Raw genomic sequence first — 19,443 nt, forward strand, 5'->3', positions numbered from 1 at the left:
TATGTAATTACAGTGGAACCTTGGTTTACGTGTGCCTCTCATCACAAACAAACTGGTTTACAAACAATTTTTCGAACATAAAACACTTTGGATGACAAACTGTGTTTTTCAAGTAATGAACACACAAACCATCAACAATGGTTGGCAAACAAGCTAGGAACATCAGTGGGAAAATGTCAGTTACTGTCTAGCTTTTGCTCAGAGCACATCCCTGATAGAATTTGCTGTGCCTTCTCTTGAATTTCATATGGGAAAAATAGTTTCGGTTTATGAACATCTTGGGTGATGAAAAGCCTTCAAGAATGAATGAAATTTGTAAACTGAGGTTCCACTGTATATCACATGCATATATATATATATATATATATAGATATATACATACATATATAGAATATATCTCAAATTAATCATATTATATATATACATATATATATACATATATATATATATATACATATAATATACAATATATTTTAAAATTGTTATATCATATATACACACACATATAAAATATATAAAATACAAACACATATATGCTATATATACATATATATGCATGTGTGTGTGTGTGTGTGTGTGTGTGTGTGTGTGTATACACACTGAAGAGTAGTTTTACCAATTTGCTGTGAGATTTCATTGGTTGTATCACATTAACCAACTTAAATCACTACAGATGCTGCTCTTCTCAAACTTAAGGCATTATCTTAGTATTTTATAATGGCCTTGTAATGCAGACTCGTACACACACACAAAATAATAAAAAGGACCATACCATTGTAATAAAACCCCATGGAAAAAAAGTCCATGTCTGAATAAGAAGGTGGGGCAACAAATTTGTTAAGTTCATTTTGTTTTGTTTTGTTTATATCAAATAAATTATGAATGGGGTCATAGAATGTACAACTTTTAAATGTTAATTAAGAGAAGTATAGCATTATTATTATTGCAGTAGATTAGGACAGGTATTGGATACTAATCACAAACATGTTACTGTTCAAGAACGTTCTTTGTTCAGCTTGCTTCATTCAAATGTTTGTTTCTCGCTTCTGTAAAAGAGCTCGTTCCATGTTTTCCTTCTCGACTTTTCGTTTCTCTACTTCACGGAGCAAATTAGTCCGATGGTTTTCATACTGCATGACAATGTTCTGGAGTTCTTGTTTGTAGAGACGTGTGAGGAGGGCGTCAAAGTATTCCAGTTCCCCCAAACGGAACAATGGCCACTGAAAGAGAACAGCAAAATTAAATAAATAAATAAATATATATGTATTTATATATTGTATAAGATATAAGTTAAATATTATGCAACCATCTAAGGGATAGATGTAGCCGTAGGCACTCCTGGTATATTACCTCAGTATGTATGGTCTTTGTTATAAGGTATACGGTAGTAGGTAATTTAAAGGTAAAACTGTGGTTTAATATATATAGAGAGACAATATATGTATATATATATGTAGAAGGTTGAAAAGGAACACACGAGTTGATATATATGGAATAAAAGTCAAGGTAGAAAATGCTAAAATAATTTTATAAAATACATTTCAGTACAATTTAATTGTTTTCCGTAGTTATAGTTGAAAAAGTCTCAATGACTGAAACTGGTATTGAAATGTTTTTTATAAAATTATTTTAGCATTTTCTACCTTGACTTTTTTTCCATACGTGTATATATATATATATATATATATATATATATATATATATATATATATATACACATACATGGTGAGGCAGAGAGGACAGACGTTTTTGAAATGGCTATTCCTCAGCCCCAGGGAGAGGGACATATGTCCGACAGATACCATTCACTCTGTGGTGTCTTAGCATCTATTTTTTTCTTTTCAGGTGAAGCCATGGCGCTGTGGACGATAGAGCATTGTGTGTTTGCCTACAACAATTACATGAAGAATAACAAGTCTGTCACAACAGTTCTGCATGAGTTTTGGCGCCACTTCAACGTGCAGTGAAATCAGGCTGTTCCCACCTGTAACAGAATCTGACATTGGGTGAATGCACTTTTTACATGAGGTACACTAATGAACAGGAGACCGGTTGGGATGCCACGAATGGTACGGACCCCAGAAAATGTGGAACGCATCAGACAAGCTTTGATACAGAGTCCGAATCACTCTACTCGGAGGCATTCCACTGAACTTGGCATCAGTAATCGATCAATAAAGCATATTCTGCATGAAGACTTGCACTTCCACCCATACAAATTGGTCTTTGGGCAACAGTTGAAACCATGGGACAATGCACAGCAGCTTAACTTTGCATGTCAGATGGAAGCAATTTTTGAGGCAAATGACAACCTCATTTTGTTAATGAGTGATGAAGCTCATTTTCATCTCAATGGCATGGTGAATCAACTGAACTGTTGCTATTGGGCTCTTGAAAATCCAAGAGAACTGCACAAAAGACCAAAGTGGTTGGCATTAGGAAGGGCATCCAGCTGTAGAAACATTGCCACATCAGATTGGAGCCTGGTGCAGCTGCTGGCTTTCCAGACCTCAGTCACACCATCCAACCCATGCCAGCATGGAATACAGACGTTAAACGATGATGATGATGATGATGATACATATGTAGTACATGTGAATGTCATGAAAAACTTTCAAAATGAGATCAATAGTTAGAAATCTTGAGGCATGCAGAGTTATGTACCTTGTTCAGAGATTCTATACCACGGGCGTAGTAGAAATTACGACCATATTGGTCTGTAAACTAGCATCATCTTTACTTCACAGTCATTGCACACACACACACACAAACACACGCACAATCTGTATACGATTACCTTTAATTTGTGATCATGGTCCTGATTGGCTTTGCAGTAAATATACATCCAGTCTGGAATTTCTGCAAAGAGAAATATTATGGAAGTCTTGATTTAATAATAATAATAGTAATAAATTTATTAATCCAATTTACAACAAATATTTTTTTATTGATTACAATAAGTAAAGATTACAAAAAAATTTTTTTTCACAAATTGCATAAAAATCGGAATAAGCCCTTTTGGCAGCTTGACTGATTTGGGCACATTTGGCAGGAGGTGAAAAAAAAAATTAAATAGGTCAATCATTATAAAAAAAAAGGGGGGGGGGGAGATCCGTTGCATGCAATCAACCCAGTCAAAAACATATAAAAAATAAATATTACAAATGTTACAAAATTTTGGCTCAAGGCCAACAGTTTTGGGGGAGGGCATAAGTCAATATCATCTACCCCAGTGCACAACCGGTACTTATTTTATTATCCTTTCAAGGATGAAAGGCAAAGTCAACCTCAACCATCCAAAATATCATTGCATGATTTGTATTATTATCACCAACCACTTCACAGGATGTACTGGGCACCTTTTACATGGCACCAGCACTGATGAGGTTTCCAAGTGTACACAAGACAAGACTCCTCAACAGAGTGAGGTGTAGTATTGAGGGATATGAAAGTATGATAGAATGAAAGGAGCAAATAAATGTCTTGTTGAAGAGGTGAATACATGACTTACCCATCTGGAAAGAGAAAGAGATGTGAAGTTTAAGGTGTGAGGTGAGTATGAGAGAAAGAAATAGGATAGAGGATCAGAAAAGATGAGTGAGTAGGTAAATGCACTAAAGTGAAAGTAGTGTCACCAATGATTAGAAATGGGAACTGAGTTGAACACAGTGAATATCAATTTGGGGAGAGGAAGTAGAAGAAAGGAAATAGGAGTGGTTAAACAAGGAGGAGATAAGGGACAGTAGTAAGGATACAATATGAGGTGCAGACAAGTGAATGATACCAATTACTGTACCCTACAATAATTACTTCAAATTACATTTTGGTTATTTCATCCACAAACTTTATTTAGATCCTGTTTCAAATTTCACTCTCTCTGGTCACTGGTTCTTTAATATGTGTGATAAGACTTTGTTGTGGAGGCGCAATGGCTCAGTGGTTAGGGCAGCGGACTCGCAATCATAAGATCGCGGTTTTGATTCCCAGACCGGGCGTTGTGAGTGTTTATTGAGTGAAAACACCTAAAAGCTCCACAAGGCTCCGGCAGGGGGGGGGGGCGAACCCTGCTGTACTCTTTCACCGCAACTTTCTCTCACTCTTACTTGCTGTTTCTGTTGTGCCTGTAATTCAAAGGGTCAGCCTTGTCACACTGTGTCACGCTGAATCTCCCCCCGCCCACCCAGAACTACGTTAAGGGTACACGTGTCTGTGGAGTGCTCAGCCACTTGCACGTTAATTTCACGAGCAGGCATGTTCCGTTGATCGGATCAACTGGAACCCTCGACGTCGTAAGCGACGGAGTGCCAACAACAACAAGACTTTGTTATATAGCATTATAGAATACTCATTAAAATTATTTACTCTTACCTTCATGTAAATATGGGTTAGCTGGCACCAACAAATTAGACTGTCTATACTCTATCTGTTTCGGGATAACTAGTTCTTGTGGAGCACAGATAATGTTCTGTTGATGTGGTAAAACTGGAGCACAAGGATGATGGTATTGGGCAACTTTCAAAATATAACTGCAAAAGGAAAATAAAAGTCATTAATTAGTAATTTCGCATTGGGAATTATAAAAAATAAGAATTAGAGATTTTGTAAAATTCCCCCATCCATCCATCTTCTCCATCCATTACTCCTGAAAGGGTCATGAGGATAGAGTCCTCAGGCACCTTCCTCATAGGATCCCATCAAAAGCAACCATCATTGGACTTTCTGGCTGGATTCCCAAGTATGACCAGCTGAGACTATGGCTATTGTCCATCCAACTCATTCTTGGTCTATTCCCTAGGTCTCCTACCAGTTGGCTCAGTTTGAAGAATCTGTCTTGTGATCCCTTCTGGTGGTATTTTAACCATATGTCTGTAGTACCAGAACCATGATCTTTCAATGCAGAGAAGTAGCAGTTCAAACTGGGGAGACTTCCTGATCTCTGAGCTACACACATGGAATTTATAATTTGTAATTTTTTTCTTTTTTGTCAACAGCATCATAAAAATTTAATGTCTAGACACTTTTTGAAATGTGAGGGATTTAAGAAACTTCACACACTATGTGTTGCCAAAAGGATCCTGGGGATGTAAACTGATCTTTCTGGAAATAAATAATGTTTTAAGAGTTATGAAACATTACAAGATTATCAGTTTTCCATGGAGGAATGGAAGAGGAAGAATTGCTGATGTTAGCAGTGAACATTACGCTTAAACACTGGAGGTGTAATAGTTTTATGCTGTCAACTTAATGTGACAGTCCCCTGGAGGGAATAATACTACTGTTGGTTAGACCTAAGAAGCTGCACTGCTTCCTGTTGGCCTTGACACATTTCCTGTGTCCTTATGTTTACAAGGGGGAGACAAGCACCTCCACCCAGCTAAGCCTGCATCCAGAGACATGTTTCTGAGTCTTTGCTCATTATCAGTCTGGAGCAGCATGACCTGCTAGTCTCCCCCTTGTAAACATAAGAGCACAGGAAATGTGTCAAGGCCGACAGGAAGCAGTGCAGCTTCGTAGGTCTAACCAACAGTAGTATTATTCCTTTCATGGGACTGTCACATTAAGTTGACAGCATACAACTACTTCATCGTATTACTACTGCATAAATCTCTCTGAGAGATTTAGAAATGTATTATTTCTAAACTGGAGGTGTGGTATTATCATGGGAGTGTGAACTAAATATACTCAGAGATGACTGATGGAAGGACATTGTCAGCAGAAGTAAATCTAGGACATCTCATACAGAAGCTTTGAATCCACTCGATTAGCTTAGAATATAATCTATAAGAAGGATGTTGACAGGCGATTGCCATGCTACACTTTGGTGGTACTTGGATAATACAGTCGGTACAAACACAATTTTGCTTTCAAATTACTTACAAGTGCACAACACTTAACTTTAATTCAAGCCTCCAAATGAAGCTACACAACACAGTAACAATAATACAATTAGCTACAAAATTCTTCATTCATTCAGTTCAAAACTATCCCAAACAACTAACCGGATTATATAGACCCCATAATTGTCCTCGACAGATATCACCATTGTATGTTTTAAAAACTATGTTGCAACTACACTGACAAAAGATTATAAAGGTTCTAAAAATCAAACATTAAAGGAGAATATTTAGTGAGCTTTAGCAGATTAAGAGCAGAGTTCTAGCAACCCTAGGTTTCTAGCCATTTTTACCTCCTCATGCTACTAGATCTCAAAGTAGTAGTAATGACTTAGTGAAAATCTGCAATATTTATTATAATTCTAATCAGAAGACCATCTTTCATCCAAATGTGTCATTGCTAATCTTAACAGACTGCCATGAGGAAACAAAGAAAATCTGAGCAGAGTAGAATCTTACTTGACATAAAATACACCATATTCTTTTGATTCTATCCTCTCCCATCCCATTGGTAAGTTATCTTTCTCAAAAGGATGGCTCCAATGCGTAGTTTGTGTATTGTGATCGATATAGTATTTGCGTCCGCGTACAGTCCAGTCTAAAGACCAGCCTGGTGGTAGGGATAACTCTTCCTGTCCCATGTAGCTTCCTGACCCATAACCTACAAAGAAAGAAAGAAGAAAAAACACAGGAATATAATTACAATAATTAAATAGTCTTCCAGCTACGACAATACAGTCAGACAAGACATTTTAAACAAAACAGTACAGTAATAGAATATTTAGCAATTCATTTTCACGAAAAAACTTGTTTGCAAATATATATGTATATATATATATATATATATATATATATATATATATATATATATATATATATGGGGGGGGGATCATTTACGAAAAAAACAACAGACGAAGACAGGTGGTGTAAACAACAAATGGATGTATTAGTTTAACGCTCGGGAATAGAGAAATTCTTTGACGTTTCGAGCCTATGCTCTTCAACTGAAAGGAACACAGAAAGAAACAAGGAGAGAAAAAAGGAGAAAAAAATGAGGAGAAAAAATATATATAAAAATCAAAAAAGTAGCATACATCCTTTTTTTGAGATGGTAGGGCATGTATTTAAGGGAGATCTGGATGGTATTTCTTGCAGATCGAAGAACAACGTAAACACTTCCTAGTCGTTCGACCACGATATGCTTACAGTATCTAGCAGTGTCCAACGGTCGCTCATCTAAGTAATCAGACGAGAGTCAGTGTTTTTAACACGACAGGACCGTTAAAGGAAACCTAACATGTAGGAATTTCGTTTTATTTTTGTCTTCGAAGAGTCGCCTCCCTTGACTACATTCGCAACTACTTTTAAAACAATCATCGTTCTTTCGTTTTCAATAGAGATTCAAACTTCTTTATGCTTTAAGGCAGAATGTTTTACGCATGGTTGTCTGTTTGTCTATGTGTCCTTGAGGAATTCTATATGTTGATAACCCCGTTATCGTTACACAATCAGTTGAAGTATTGACGAAATGGTTCCAAGCCGACAAGAATAATCAAGTCAAAATCTTAAAGGTTAACATTACAATCATCATCATCATCACTATTGTCACCATTTAACGTCCACTTTTCCATGGTCAGACAGAATTTGTTAAGGCAAATTTTCTACTCATATGTGTCAGATCCTATTGTGTCTGCATTTAATATGCAGAACATCCTCCCAAGCTATTTTCCCTCAGTCATATTACTGATATTCATAATCAGCATCACCACATCTTCCTCAGTATCTATTGTGTGTGTGTGGGGGGGGGGGGGTGTTTGGAGAGAGAAAGAGAGACCAATGAAGCATACATTATTCAGTCAGTTTGCAGAAACTTTACATGTTCTTTTTTCATTCTTTCCCTCTTCATTTCCTCTTATTCCTTTCTGTGGAAGAGTGTAGGCTCATAATGTGAAAGATTTTTTTCATTTTTCCCAAGCATCAAACTAATACACTTGCTTGTTCATACAGCTGTCTTCAACTTTTGTTTTTTTAATAAATTTCAACTATATATTGATATGATGTGCCAGAGGTAAACCAGCACATGCTGTTGGACCCCACAGCTGGTATAGGGGGTTGCACTCTATGCCTTGACCTGAGCATAGAATGGGTCTCGCCTATTTGAGCTGGGAAATGAATGGAATGCTTGGTGTGCCTTGTTGGCTACCCGCTTCTAAAAAAAATGGGCAATAAGCCTGCATATATAAAAAAATATATATATATACATGGTGGGCTCTCCGATCAAAGACAACATATGAGTGTTCAGCTTTTACCAAATGATCTGCACAAATAATTTGTTTATAGTGATCAAATGTATGTGCCATACATTAGCTAACTCCATCTATAAAATCGATGTTGCCTGAACAGGTGCACAGTGGACCACACGTCAGGTAACAAAGTGATCACAGAGCAATGCAGAGATGAAGTGCTTTGCTTAAGAATACAACACAGAACCCAGTTTCGCAATTTTGAGTGCAACATCTTAACCACTAGGCCATGTGTCTTCTCTCACACACACAAGGTACAGGTATGGTGTGATTTAGAAGCTTGCTTCCCAACTATGTGGTCTTGGGTTCAGTCCCACTAATGGCATCTTGGACAATTGTTTTTTTACTGTAGCTCTGGGCCTTGTAAGTGGATTAGGTAGACAAAAACTGAAAGAAGCTCGTGCTATATATGTGTGTGTGTGTGTAACCTTGTCTAGACTTCACATGATTGCAAACGAACAAATAAGGTTGTTCATTTCCAATCCTTCATAGAAAACATGTCTGACCATGGGAAAATATTACCTTGCTTGGAAACAAATAAGGGTTGGTGACAAGAAGGGTACCTGTCATAGGAAATCTGCCTTAACAAGTTCAGTCTGACCCAAGCAAACACGGAAAAATAAACATTAAATGATGATGATGATATATATCAAAAAGTCCTTAGTGTTAATATTTGTCCACTAAGCATGTACTTCTTTGCATTTAAATAATTATGATTAAAGTTTTAATTTATGCACTTTATTTTAATATTTAAATCACTTTTGTTTATCTTTAAAGGTGTTTATTATTTCTTTATATTTCATTCCCCCGCCCCCACTGAATTTTTCAAATTGTAATGGTAATTTGTGAATTATTTAAAACTTAATTCTATATATTAATACTGACCGACTAAGTTTGCTTAGATAGGGGAGAATACTCAGTCTTTCTTGGCTTGATTGGATAAATAAATAACTGAATAACTCTCGGGCAGACAGATTATTTAGATTTTTGTTCATTTATAGTTTATTATTTTTCCATAACAGCAACAGTACTTGGAGGTTTTAACAAATTCAAATAATTTAAAAACTGATGACGCAATTACTTTTACAACACGATGCTACCCCTAGCATTATTTACTTAGCTGTGTGGTCCGAGGAGTGAGTGAAATATTATGAATCAGGCAGTTATGCACCTCACCTAGAGTTGCAACACAACAAAGTTATCCTCTTTTACTTGTTTCAGTCATTTGACTGCGGCCATGCTGGAGCACCGCCTTTAGTCGAGCAAATCGACCCCAGGACTTATTCTTTGGAAGCCTAGTACTTATTCTATCGGTCTCTTTTGCCAAACCGCTAAGTTACGGGGACATAAACACACCAGCATTGGTTGTCAAACGATGTTGGGGGGACAAACACAGACACACAAACACCTGCATACACATATATATATATATATTCATACATATATACGACGGGCTTCTTTCAGTTTCCGTCTACCAAATCCACTCACAAGGCTTTGGTCGGCCCGAGGCTATAGTAGAAGACACTTGCCCAAGGTGCCACGCAGTGGGACTGAACCCGGAACCATGTGGTTGGTAAGCAAGCTACTTACCACACAGCCACTCCTGCGCCTATGTTAGTATTTAATACATGACCCTGTAGTCAGTAACCCAAAACCCTAAACCCTGCAACCATTGTACTTTGTAATCAAATAAAATGAAACAACTAACCGGTGGTAGAAGAAGATGGTGTAGTACTGCCACTAACATGTACAAGTTCCTGATTGGTTCCAGGAACTGGTATCACTGCCTGTTGGTGCGCACCAACATTGCCAACGGTAGCTGTTTGGTTTTGCTGAGCATAGTGGTTGCGGATTTCTTGATGGTATTGTTGAATCTGGTAGTTCTCATCACATTGGTTGTAATACTCAGGAGTATAGCCAGAAGTAGCATTGTAAGCTTTAGCAGCACTATATACATTTGTGTTATTGTTATAACTGGTCACTACTGTCGTACCAACAGACTGTAACTGTGATGGATTTGTTGTTTCTTCATTTTTCATTGTAGCTTCTGCAAAAACAATGTTAAATTAATAGGTTTTTATGGTCAAACTGGAACTTTCCCATGTCCGTTATATACTTTATACATAAGATGCAACTGCTTTGGCTAACAGTTTTAATTCAGAAGGTATGTAAAAGTTAACACTATTCTATTGTACTCTTTTTCTTTTGTGTGTGGTGGGGGGAATCATATGGTATCTAAAGTGAATGCTTCCCTGAAATATTTACAAGAGTATCAATTGCACATTACAGTATATTTACTGAGTGATTGTTTTTTCACTGCTCCAGCATATTTGGAGAAGTCTATGCTTTACTGAGGTGGTTGAATAAGGCTGAAACAAGTCTGGAGTTGTTTCCCTCATTTGACAAAAGGCTCAGAAGACTATTAGTCAGTAACTAATAGGGTTTATTCTTTGCAACATATTTTTTTTTCTAATTAACTCCCTTCATTAAAATGCTAAGACAAGATGTAACTGTGCCTTGTCTACGTAGCTGCAACTGTACCGTGTTTATATAGGAATAATGGAACTGTGCCATAAATAAGATGGAACAGTGCCAGGTCTACATAGCTGCAACTGTACCATACCACAAGCACATGCATAGCTCCACTTCATAGCATCTTAGACAAGTGTCTTCTACGCAAGCATTGGCTTGACCAACTCATGTGAGTGGAATTTGATAGCTGGAAACTGTACAGAAACCCTTCATATACGTGTGTGTGTGTGCACGTCCATATCTGTGCTTATGCATATACTGGCCTAAAAACAGGTGTTGTCCATTTATAACTGTAACTTAGCAGTTCGAAAAATTGGTATAACAAAATACTGAGCTGAAATAAATACTAAGGTTGATATGACTGACTAAAACCCTTGAAGGCAGTACCCCAGCATGGGCTGAAGTCCAATGACTGAAACCAGTAAAAGAATGTACTTAGATAAGTTGTATTGTCTATGTCTCGGTCTGTCACAAGCCCTAGAACTTATAAGGCTAGACAACCAGGTTTCCATGGAATATAAGTGCATGAGATTACAACACTCACCCTGAATGGGATGCCAATCCATTGTAGGGTTAACTCCCCTAGCTGTTGCTGGAAATCATTTACAGTAGACAACCCATGCCTGTTCAACCCAAGCTAACGTGGAAAATGGATGTAAAAGGATGATGATGCTGAGGGGCTGAAGTAACATGAAATGAAGTGTTTTGCTCAAGACCACAATGCATTGCTTGACCTGGAAATTGAAACCATGACCTTACAGTCGTGCGTGCACCACCTTAACCATTAGGCCGTATGCCATAATTGTCTGTGTCTGCACAGATGAAATGGAAATTTTAGAGCTGTAATCACCTGGCAAGAGATTTAACTTACGACAGTGTGTTGAAACTGGAACAAAGTGTTGAAGGGTCGTTTTCTTAGGCATTTAAAAAACATGCGAAGTTGCAGTGGAATTGTGTCAATGACCAGATCATAAAAATATGATATAAACTTATATAAATATGATATAAACTATTTATGATATCATAATATAATGTCCATCTTCCATACTGGCATGTATGTGTTTGTCCTCCCAACATCGCTTGACAACCAATGCTGGTGTGCTTACGTCCCCGTAACTTAGCAGTTCAGCAAAAGAGACCGATAGAATAAGTACTAGGCTTCCAAAGAATAAGTCCTGGGATCAATTTGCTCAACTAAAGGCGGTGCTCCAGCATGGCCGCAATCAAATGACTGAAACAAGTAAAAGAGTAAAGAGTAAAAAAGTATCTAGAACTTTATTATCCAATGTCTTGCCTTTAAGACAGAGAAAGATTTGGTTTGTGTGACTTCAGTTTGTTATCAAGGATATTTTTACAACTGGATGGTCCTCTCTAGTTCCAACCAATGTATTTATCGTTGGTTAGAACTTGGTAGTCTCCAACTTAAGGGTGATTCTACCTGCAGGCATGGCTGTGTGGGTAAAAAGTTCACCTCCCAACCACATTGCTTTGGGTTCAGTCCCACTACATGGTGCCTTGAGCAAGTGTCTAATATGGTACTATGTCTTTTTGTCCGATGTCACTTCGTCAAGCATTTTTTTGTCAAATGATTTTTTTGCCCAACAACAAATCCTATCAATAAAATTCTCAATGATTATTTGATTTTGATGTTCACCTTTTTTTCTAAAAAGTTTATTTAAAATTAGACAAAAAGTCGTTGGACAAAAAAAAATCATCGGACAAAAAGACATTGGACCAAAAGATGTGAATGAAGTGATGGACAAAGTAACATCAGACGAAAAGTCAGTTCACATTCTAATATAGCCACAGGGCAATTGAAGCCTTATGAATGAATTTGGTTAGCTGAAGTTCAGTCATGTGTATGCGTGTGAAAATGCTTGTGCTTCCTTTGATAGGGAGCATAAAAAGGGGAAGCATTCTGTTTTAAGGGAATGAGCTTGTGATGATGACTAATAAAATACACTCCTAATCTCATTAACTAAGAGTTTCAATAATTACTAGTAGAAATTCCTCTGTTCTATCATTAAGCATTATTACTGATCAAAAGTAGAAGACATGAAGTAGAGATAGCTGTGACTGTACAGTGCCAGGTTAAAATGTTTAACCCTTTTGTGACCATATTTCTGTTGAGATGTTCTGTGTTTCTTTCAATTAATTTTAAAATAACAAAGAATTTAGTAAAATAACTTAGTTATCATTAAGCTAGTGTTAAGAACATAAATTGTGACTAAGATCTGGTGGAAGAATTTAATTCAAAACTTATGCAAACAAGACATTTGTACTACAGAGCCAGAGCCGGTTTCAGCCAGGTTGGTAACAAAAGGGTTAACAGCATCTAATTTAGTCTCACTAGATTCTTAGTTCAATTCCTCCTCAAGTAAGTGTTAGCATTTATCACACCTGGGTTGCTGATGAAATAAATACCTGTTTATATCAGCTATACAAATTGATTATACTGCTTCTCCTTCATAAAATTGGTCTCATACATATGTTAACTCTTTTGCCTGTCTAAAGTATTTTTACAAGTTTGTCCTAAACGTCTATGCTTGTTGTCAGACTTCTAGTTAGCCCTAGATATTTCATACGTTCTGAGTAATAAAAAAACTTTCCTTCCATAAGAGCAAAGTTACTCTGGTGGCTAAAAAAAAAAAAATATATGATGCATGGATGCTATGGAAATATGCCACCATATAACATGTGTGATATGGGGACAGGCAAAGAGTTTAAAAAGCAAACCCAAGCAAATATCGAAGTTATCTCACCTTCTCTTATAGATGCAAGTGAATTATCTGGTTTCATCTTTGAATGCAGGGACTGTGGTGAGGGAGGTGGTGGTGCACTCGGTGTAAGTGACTGGTGGTGGGCACCTTGATTAAGAATTGCTCGAGGTACCACCCGACCAGGGTTTGCAGCAGTCTGACTTGGCACCAACAAAGCCCCGTGCTGTTGCTGATGTTGATGATGTAAACCAACCTGGTTCAGCTGTGGGGATGCACTTCCACTTTGAGGACCCATTTGCTGCTGATTGCAAGTTGCAGTTTGGTGCTGTTGCGCATTGTGGTGTGACTGTAGCTTGGGAGAGTCTTGTGAATTGGACCGATAGTTGGTCAGTGACATGTTCTGAAAAGCTTGGTTGAAATTAGAGGCCGACCCATAGCCAGATGATGAGAAGGTTGAGGCAGGAGAATGTCCTGGTGACGGGGTAGAAGATGGGGCTGGTGAAGAAGCTGCATTAAGGTTCTGGTATATATGGCCAGCTGGGTTGTTGGCATTGGAGTTACAATTAGAATTGGTATTGGGGGAAGAAACACCTCCACTACTGTGGGAAGTTGGGGAATAATTTGAGGAATGACATGGTACCTTTGGTGCTGAGATGTATGAATGGCCACTATAAGCAAAGCTATTTACAGATTGTTGTGGTGCGTAAGAAGCCAAGGTTTTCGTACTTCGACGTTGAAATACATTGGTGTGCCGTACAGGAGTATCATAATCTAAAAGATAGAAAATTAAGAAATTAGTCATTTAGTGCAAAAATATTAAGTGTATATAAATAATGTATGTACATGTAATTAGTGCAGTTGGAGTCGTAAAAGATACATGGACATATCAGACACATTATCAGCAATTTCAGCAGCACATATTCAGCAAAAAAACTGTTTTTAGTTCATTACAGCATGTAATATTTAAAGCAATCTAGTGGTACATTACAAAATATTACAAAAGAACCTTAGAAAACATTACTCTTTTACTCGTTTCAGTCATTTGACTGTGGCCATGCTAGAGCACCGCCTTTAGTTGAGCAAATCAACCCCAGGACTTATTCTTTGGAAGCCTAGTACTTATTCTATTGGTCTCTTTTTGCTGAACTGCTAAGTTACGGGGACATAAACACACCAGCATCGGTTGTCAAGCGATGTTGTGGGGACAAACACAGACACACAAACATATACACACACATACATATATATATATATATACATATATACGACGGGCTTCTTTCAGTTTCCATCTACCAAATCCACTCACAAAGCTTTGGTCGGCCCGAGGCTATAGTAGAAGACACTTGCCCAAGGTGTCACGCAGTGGGCCTGAACCCGGAACCACGTGGTTGATAAGCAAGCTACTTACCACGCAGCCACTCCTACGCCTACGGCTTGGGGATTTTTTTTATCATTGAGGTTTACTCCTCTCTGGTGATTATTTTAGTCTGGCTCTACTAGGAGATGAACTCCTGCCAGCATTGCTCTCGGGATCATTGGAGCATGCATATAAGACATATAAAAATATTTTTAAAAAATATAATTTTTAAATATACATAACATAAAATTTATAAACAATGTATACAGATGGAGAGGACAAGTTATGGTGATCCGTGCAATAAGCACGACCAGATAATGAGAATGATTTGACTGAGTAATCTGAATGCTAAGAGGTAATCTGAGAAGAGGAAATAGCAAGCCCTCTGCACAATAATCAATAATAAGGTGGCTCAACAGAAAATAAATCTCCAAAAGAGATAATTATATCTGATATCATCAAGATCAGAGGTTGGCAACAGGTGGGCTATGATACACAAGCAGATCACTGAAGAGCTCTCCGTGGGCCTTAGTGGACTTTTTCTAAATAGGTTGGCCACAGATGGACCACCACAAGTTTTCTGTGGGCCTTGCATCTTTACTAAAAAAGATTGGCCACAAATGGACCACTAGAAATTCTGTGGGTCTTGCATCTTTACTAAAAAGATTGGCCACAGGTGGACCACTGAAAATTCTCTGTGAGCCTTGGGTCTTTTCTGAAGTAGCTGGCAACAGATGAACCACTGAAATTCTCTGCAGGTCATGAACTTCTAAAAAGGATGGCCACAGGTGAACCAGTGAGAAATTATCTGTGGGCCATTGACATAAATTTTTCAAATCTTTTTGCTTGTAGTCCACGGAACTGTTGGTGGCTTTATATTGTCATTCATGTGATGATTTGCTTAAATTTTGCTTATATGTGCATTACCAATGATGAAAATAGGTAGGGATATACAGGGAGATAGGTTAACACACACACAAGATAGGCTAACACACACAGGCCACAGGCAAATGTAAAAGAAAAAAGTCGAAAGTGGGCTAATACAATAAAAAAAAAGCTGCAAATCTCTGATTTATATGCTGTTTTCATCAATCAATTTTGAGGGAGAGGTGGGGAAGAGAGAGAGAGGGAGACAAGTAGAGAGAACATTTAGACAAAATAGAATTTTTTTATACATAAATGATAGATAAACTTGAGAAACTTGTGATGGTTTATACTGTCTTGGAATTTCTCATCCTAAAGTATTTCCTCTAGAATATGTCTGGGGAAAGGATATTCAGCATTCTCATCACAAGTATTAAGATAATTGTTGTATCAGGTTTATTAAAGTCGGTCACAGTTTAGTTGTACTTAAGAATGTTGACAACGACTGGCGAGACATTTAGTTTGAAAATAAAACTACTACCACCACCACCACCACCATCGTCACCACCACTACATGTGATGACACTGTATTGTGTTAGTATAACACCATTTAAACATGTGTTTGGCAATTTTCTCTACCTCTCCTTTATTGCTAGAGCAGCAGAAATTGTTTCAAGTGACTCATAACTAGCTTAATACACTTGATGGGAGGAATTTAAATGAACAAATAACAAGATGACTTACTAAAAAAAAAGCAAATAAATGAAAGGAAGACATTTACAGATGATGTTGCATAACTGTTAAATATATATCGTAAAGAATACATACATACATACAATACTGAATAAATATATGATGCTGGACAAATATATATATAATACCTACATCATCATCATCATCGTTTAACATCTGTTTTCCATGCTGGCATGGGTTGGCCAGTTTGACATGAGCTGTCCAAACTCCAATTGTCTCTTATTGCATGGCTTCTAAGGCTGGATGCCCTTCCTAATACCAACCACTTTACAGAGTGTGCTGGGTGCTTTTTATGTGCCACCAGTATGGGTACATTCACACAGCACCGGCACAAGTACATTTTATGTGTCACTGACATGTGTAAAGGACAAGCCTGTATGTATGCATGTATGGATGACAGCAATTCTATTTAGCTTGCTGTGTCATTTACATTAACTGATATAGGTTGATTGTATGCACAGCCTGGTAGACTAACTCTTCTTCCTGTTCTTCATTGCAGGAAAATAATGGGTCCTAAGCAGAAAAAATGTGTTGTCACTGAGTTCTTTACGAAGGCAGCGTGCAGGCAGGCTGTCTGACATCCACAGAAGGCTACAAACTATTTATGGAGATGACACCAGTGACAAGAGCAGAGTTCGCGGACAGATGAAATTTAAAGAAGGGCAAACCAGCTTTGAAGTCAAACCATGCAGTAGGAGATTGTCAGCTGAGACCACTGGCAAGAATCACCAGGGAATAGATGGAGTGATTCATGCAGGTAGAAGAGTCAGAATCCATGAGCTTGCTGCACAACTGTGGCCATAATGCATTACAGAAGATGGTAGAAAACTTCGGGTATAAGAAAGGTGGAAGTCTGCTCTTATCTGCTGGAAGCATTTGAAGCTGAGGATGGCATTCTTACCTCAATCTGATGGCAGAAGATGAAACATTACTTTATTTTTATAATTTGGAAATGAAGGCTCAATTCATAGAATTATGTCATATTACTTCTCCATGGCCTAAAAAGTTCAACAGCCAAGAATTGGTACAGAAAGTCATGGTGACTGTTTTGTGGGGACCTAGCTATACTATGAACAGTGAGTGGTACATTGAGACACTCAAAAAGCTTAGCAAATCCATTGGGAGAAAAAGACCAAACACGAATCTGAAAAGGATCTGCATTCCCCACAACAATGTGCAATAACATATCTTTAGCAGCAAATCAGACAATCAGCAAACAAGGCTGTCAGTGGTTCCCCAGTCACTGTACAGCCCAGATCTGGCACCTTCTAACTTCCACCTGTTCAATCCAATGAAAAAGTCTTCAGGCACAATAATGCAATAATGCACACCTGACGATTTTCAAATATAAAAGTTGTGTTCAATAATAGTGTAAATGCTTTATATGTGATGGAAACTATGCTGAATAATACCTTTGTATTGTGGAAGAGTTACTCTATCACCATGTGCATTTTGAATAACCAATTAATGAAAAACTTATTCCCACTTTTTTGGCATAAGGAAGAGCATCCCAGCCACAAAAACCATACCAAAGCAGACACTGGAGCTCAATACAGTCCTTGGACACATCACGGATCCTGTCAAACCATCCAACCCATACCAGCATGGAACATGGACTTTAAAAGATTATGATGGTGACATCTGCAATATTTTCTGCTTGACCATTGTGTATAATAAATAAGCAGAGGAGGATAGTAACCAGAGTAAGAACAGGGCAGAAAAAAGTTCAAAGAGTTATTACTTCTGGTGACAACAAAGGCTTTACTCATCAAATGAAAAGCAGATTGTATCAGTCTTATATGTGCAATATGGTAGTGAGATGTGAGCAGTGAATATGGAGAATATGTGAAAGCTGGAAAGAAATAAAGAAAGCATGCTCTGCTGAATATCTAATGCCAGTGTCCATGAATGACCGTATAAAAATACACCATGGGAAAAATTAGATTGTGTGCCAAAGAGAAGGCTGCAATGGTATGGATAAGTGATGTGCATAGCGAATGACAGTTAAATGGTAAAATGTCAAATGATGAAAGCAGTAGAAGCTTGCAGATCAGAAAAGCTTAAGATGTTGGTTGAAGTGGACAGCATTGATTTTCTGATGTTGAGCTTCACAAAGGAGATAATGAACAGAGGCAAATGAAGAGGTGTTGTGTTGAAACCCAAGCCAGCAGTAAAAATGATGCTAATGGTGACTGATTAAATATATACGATATTGACACATGAGATGCACCATTTTGAGCGTGACCGTTGCCAGTACTGCTTGACTGGCTCCCGTAGGATTTTCGAGCGAGATCGTTGCCAGTGCCCCTGGACTGGCTTGTGCGGGTGGCACATAAAAGACACCATTTCGAGCGTGGCCATTTTCGTGCGGGTGACACGTAAAAGCACCCACTACACTCTCTGAGTGGTTGGCGTTAGGAAGGGCATCCAGCTGTAGAAACTCTGCCAAATTAGATTGGAGCTTGGTGTTGCCATCCGGTTTCACCAGTCCTCAGTCAAATCGTCCAACCCATGCTAGCATGGAAAGCGGACGTTAAACGATGATGATGATGATGATGATTGAATAAATGTGTATGGTACAGTAAAATGGCTCCAATCTACAATATAAAATAGCTGGAGATAGAAAAGACAGCCTGCTATAAAAACTAGACCATCTATGACAACAAAAACTAATGGCTTTGTTTTTTGCAATTAGCATATAATGGAGGACCACAGCAAATGGTGAGAAGTTGTACTACTAAAGCATACCTATCAAACCCATTGCTGGTATGGAAAAACAGAGAGATGATGATGATCATCATCATCTATTATATAATACTGAACAAATATACATGATAAGCACAGATATAGCTGTGTGGTAAGAAGTCTGCTTCACAATCATATTGTTCTGGGTTCAGTCCTACTGTGTGGCACCTTGGGCAAGTGTCAACTAATTTAACCCTGGGCCAACCAAAGACTTGGTGGTGAATTTGGTAGACAAAAATTTGTGTGTGTGTGCGTGTGTGCGTGTGTGCGTGCGT

General features: G+C 37.9%; 1 protein-coding gene across 1 annotated transcript in view; it reads right to left on the reverse strand.

Annotated features, from left to right (window-relative positions):
* Window positions 1-6: 6 nt before the first annotated feature.
* Window positions 7-19,443, reverse strand: part of LOC106870964 (scaffold protein salvador) — a 38,708-nt gene continuing 19,271 nt past the window's right edge. The window contains exons 2-7 of the mRNA XM_014917209.2: window positions 13,492-14,220; window positions 9,906-10,244; window positions 6,354-6,555; window positions 4,369-4,526; window positions 2,798-2,859; window positions 7-1,220 (exon numbers count right to left, since the gene is read on the reverse strand). Of these exons, the coding sequence (XP_014772695.1) occupies window positions 1,026-1,220; window positions 2,798-2,859; window positions 4,369-4,526; window positions 6,354-6,555; window positions 9,906-10,244; window positions 13,492-14,220 (1,685 nt within the window). The 3' untranslated portion in view covers window positions 7-1,025. The remainder of the gene's footprint in view (window positions 1,221-2,797; window positions 2,860-4,368; window positions 4,527-6,353; window positions 6,556-9,905; window positions 10,245-13,491; window positions 14,221-19,443) is intronic.

Source organism: Octopus bimaculoides, chromosome 11, assembly GCF_001194135.2.
Source record: "Octopus bimaculoides isolate UCB-OBI-ISO-001 chromosome 11, ASM119413v2, whole genome shotgun sequence".
Classification (NCBI taxonomy): Eukaryota; Metazoa; Mollusca; class Cephalopoda; order Octopoda; family Octopodidae; genus Octopus; species Octopus bimaculoides.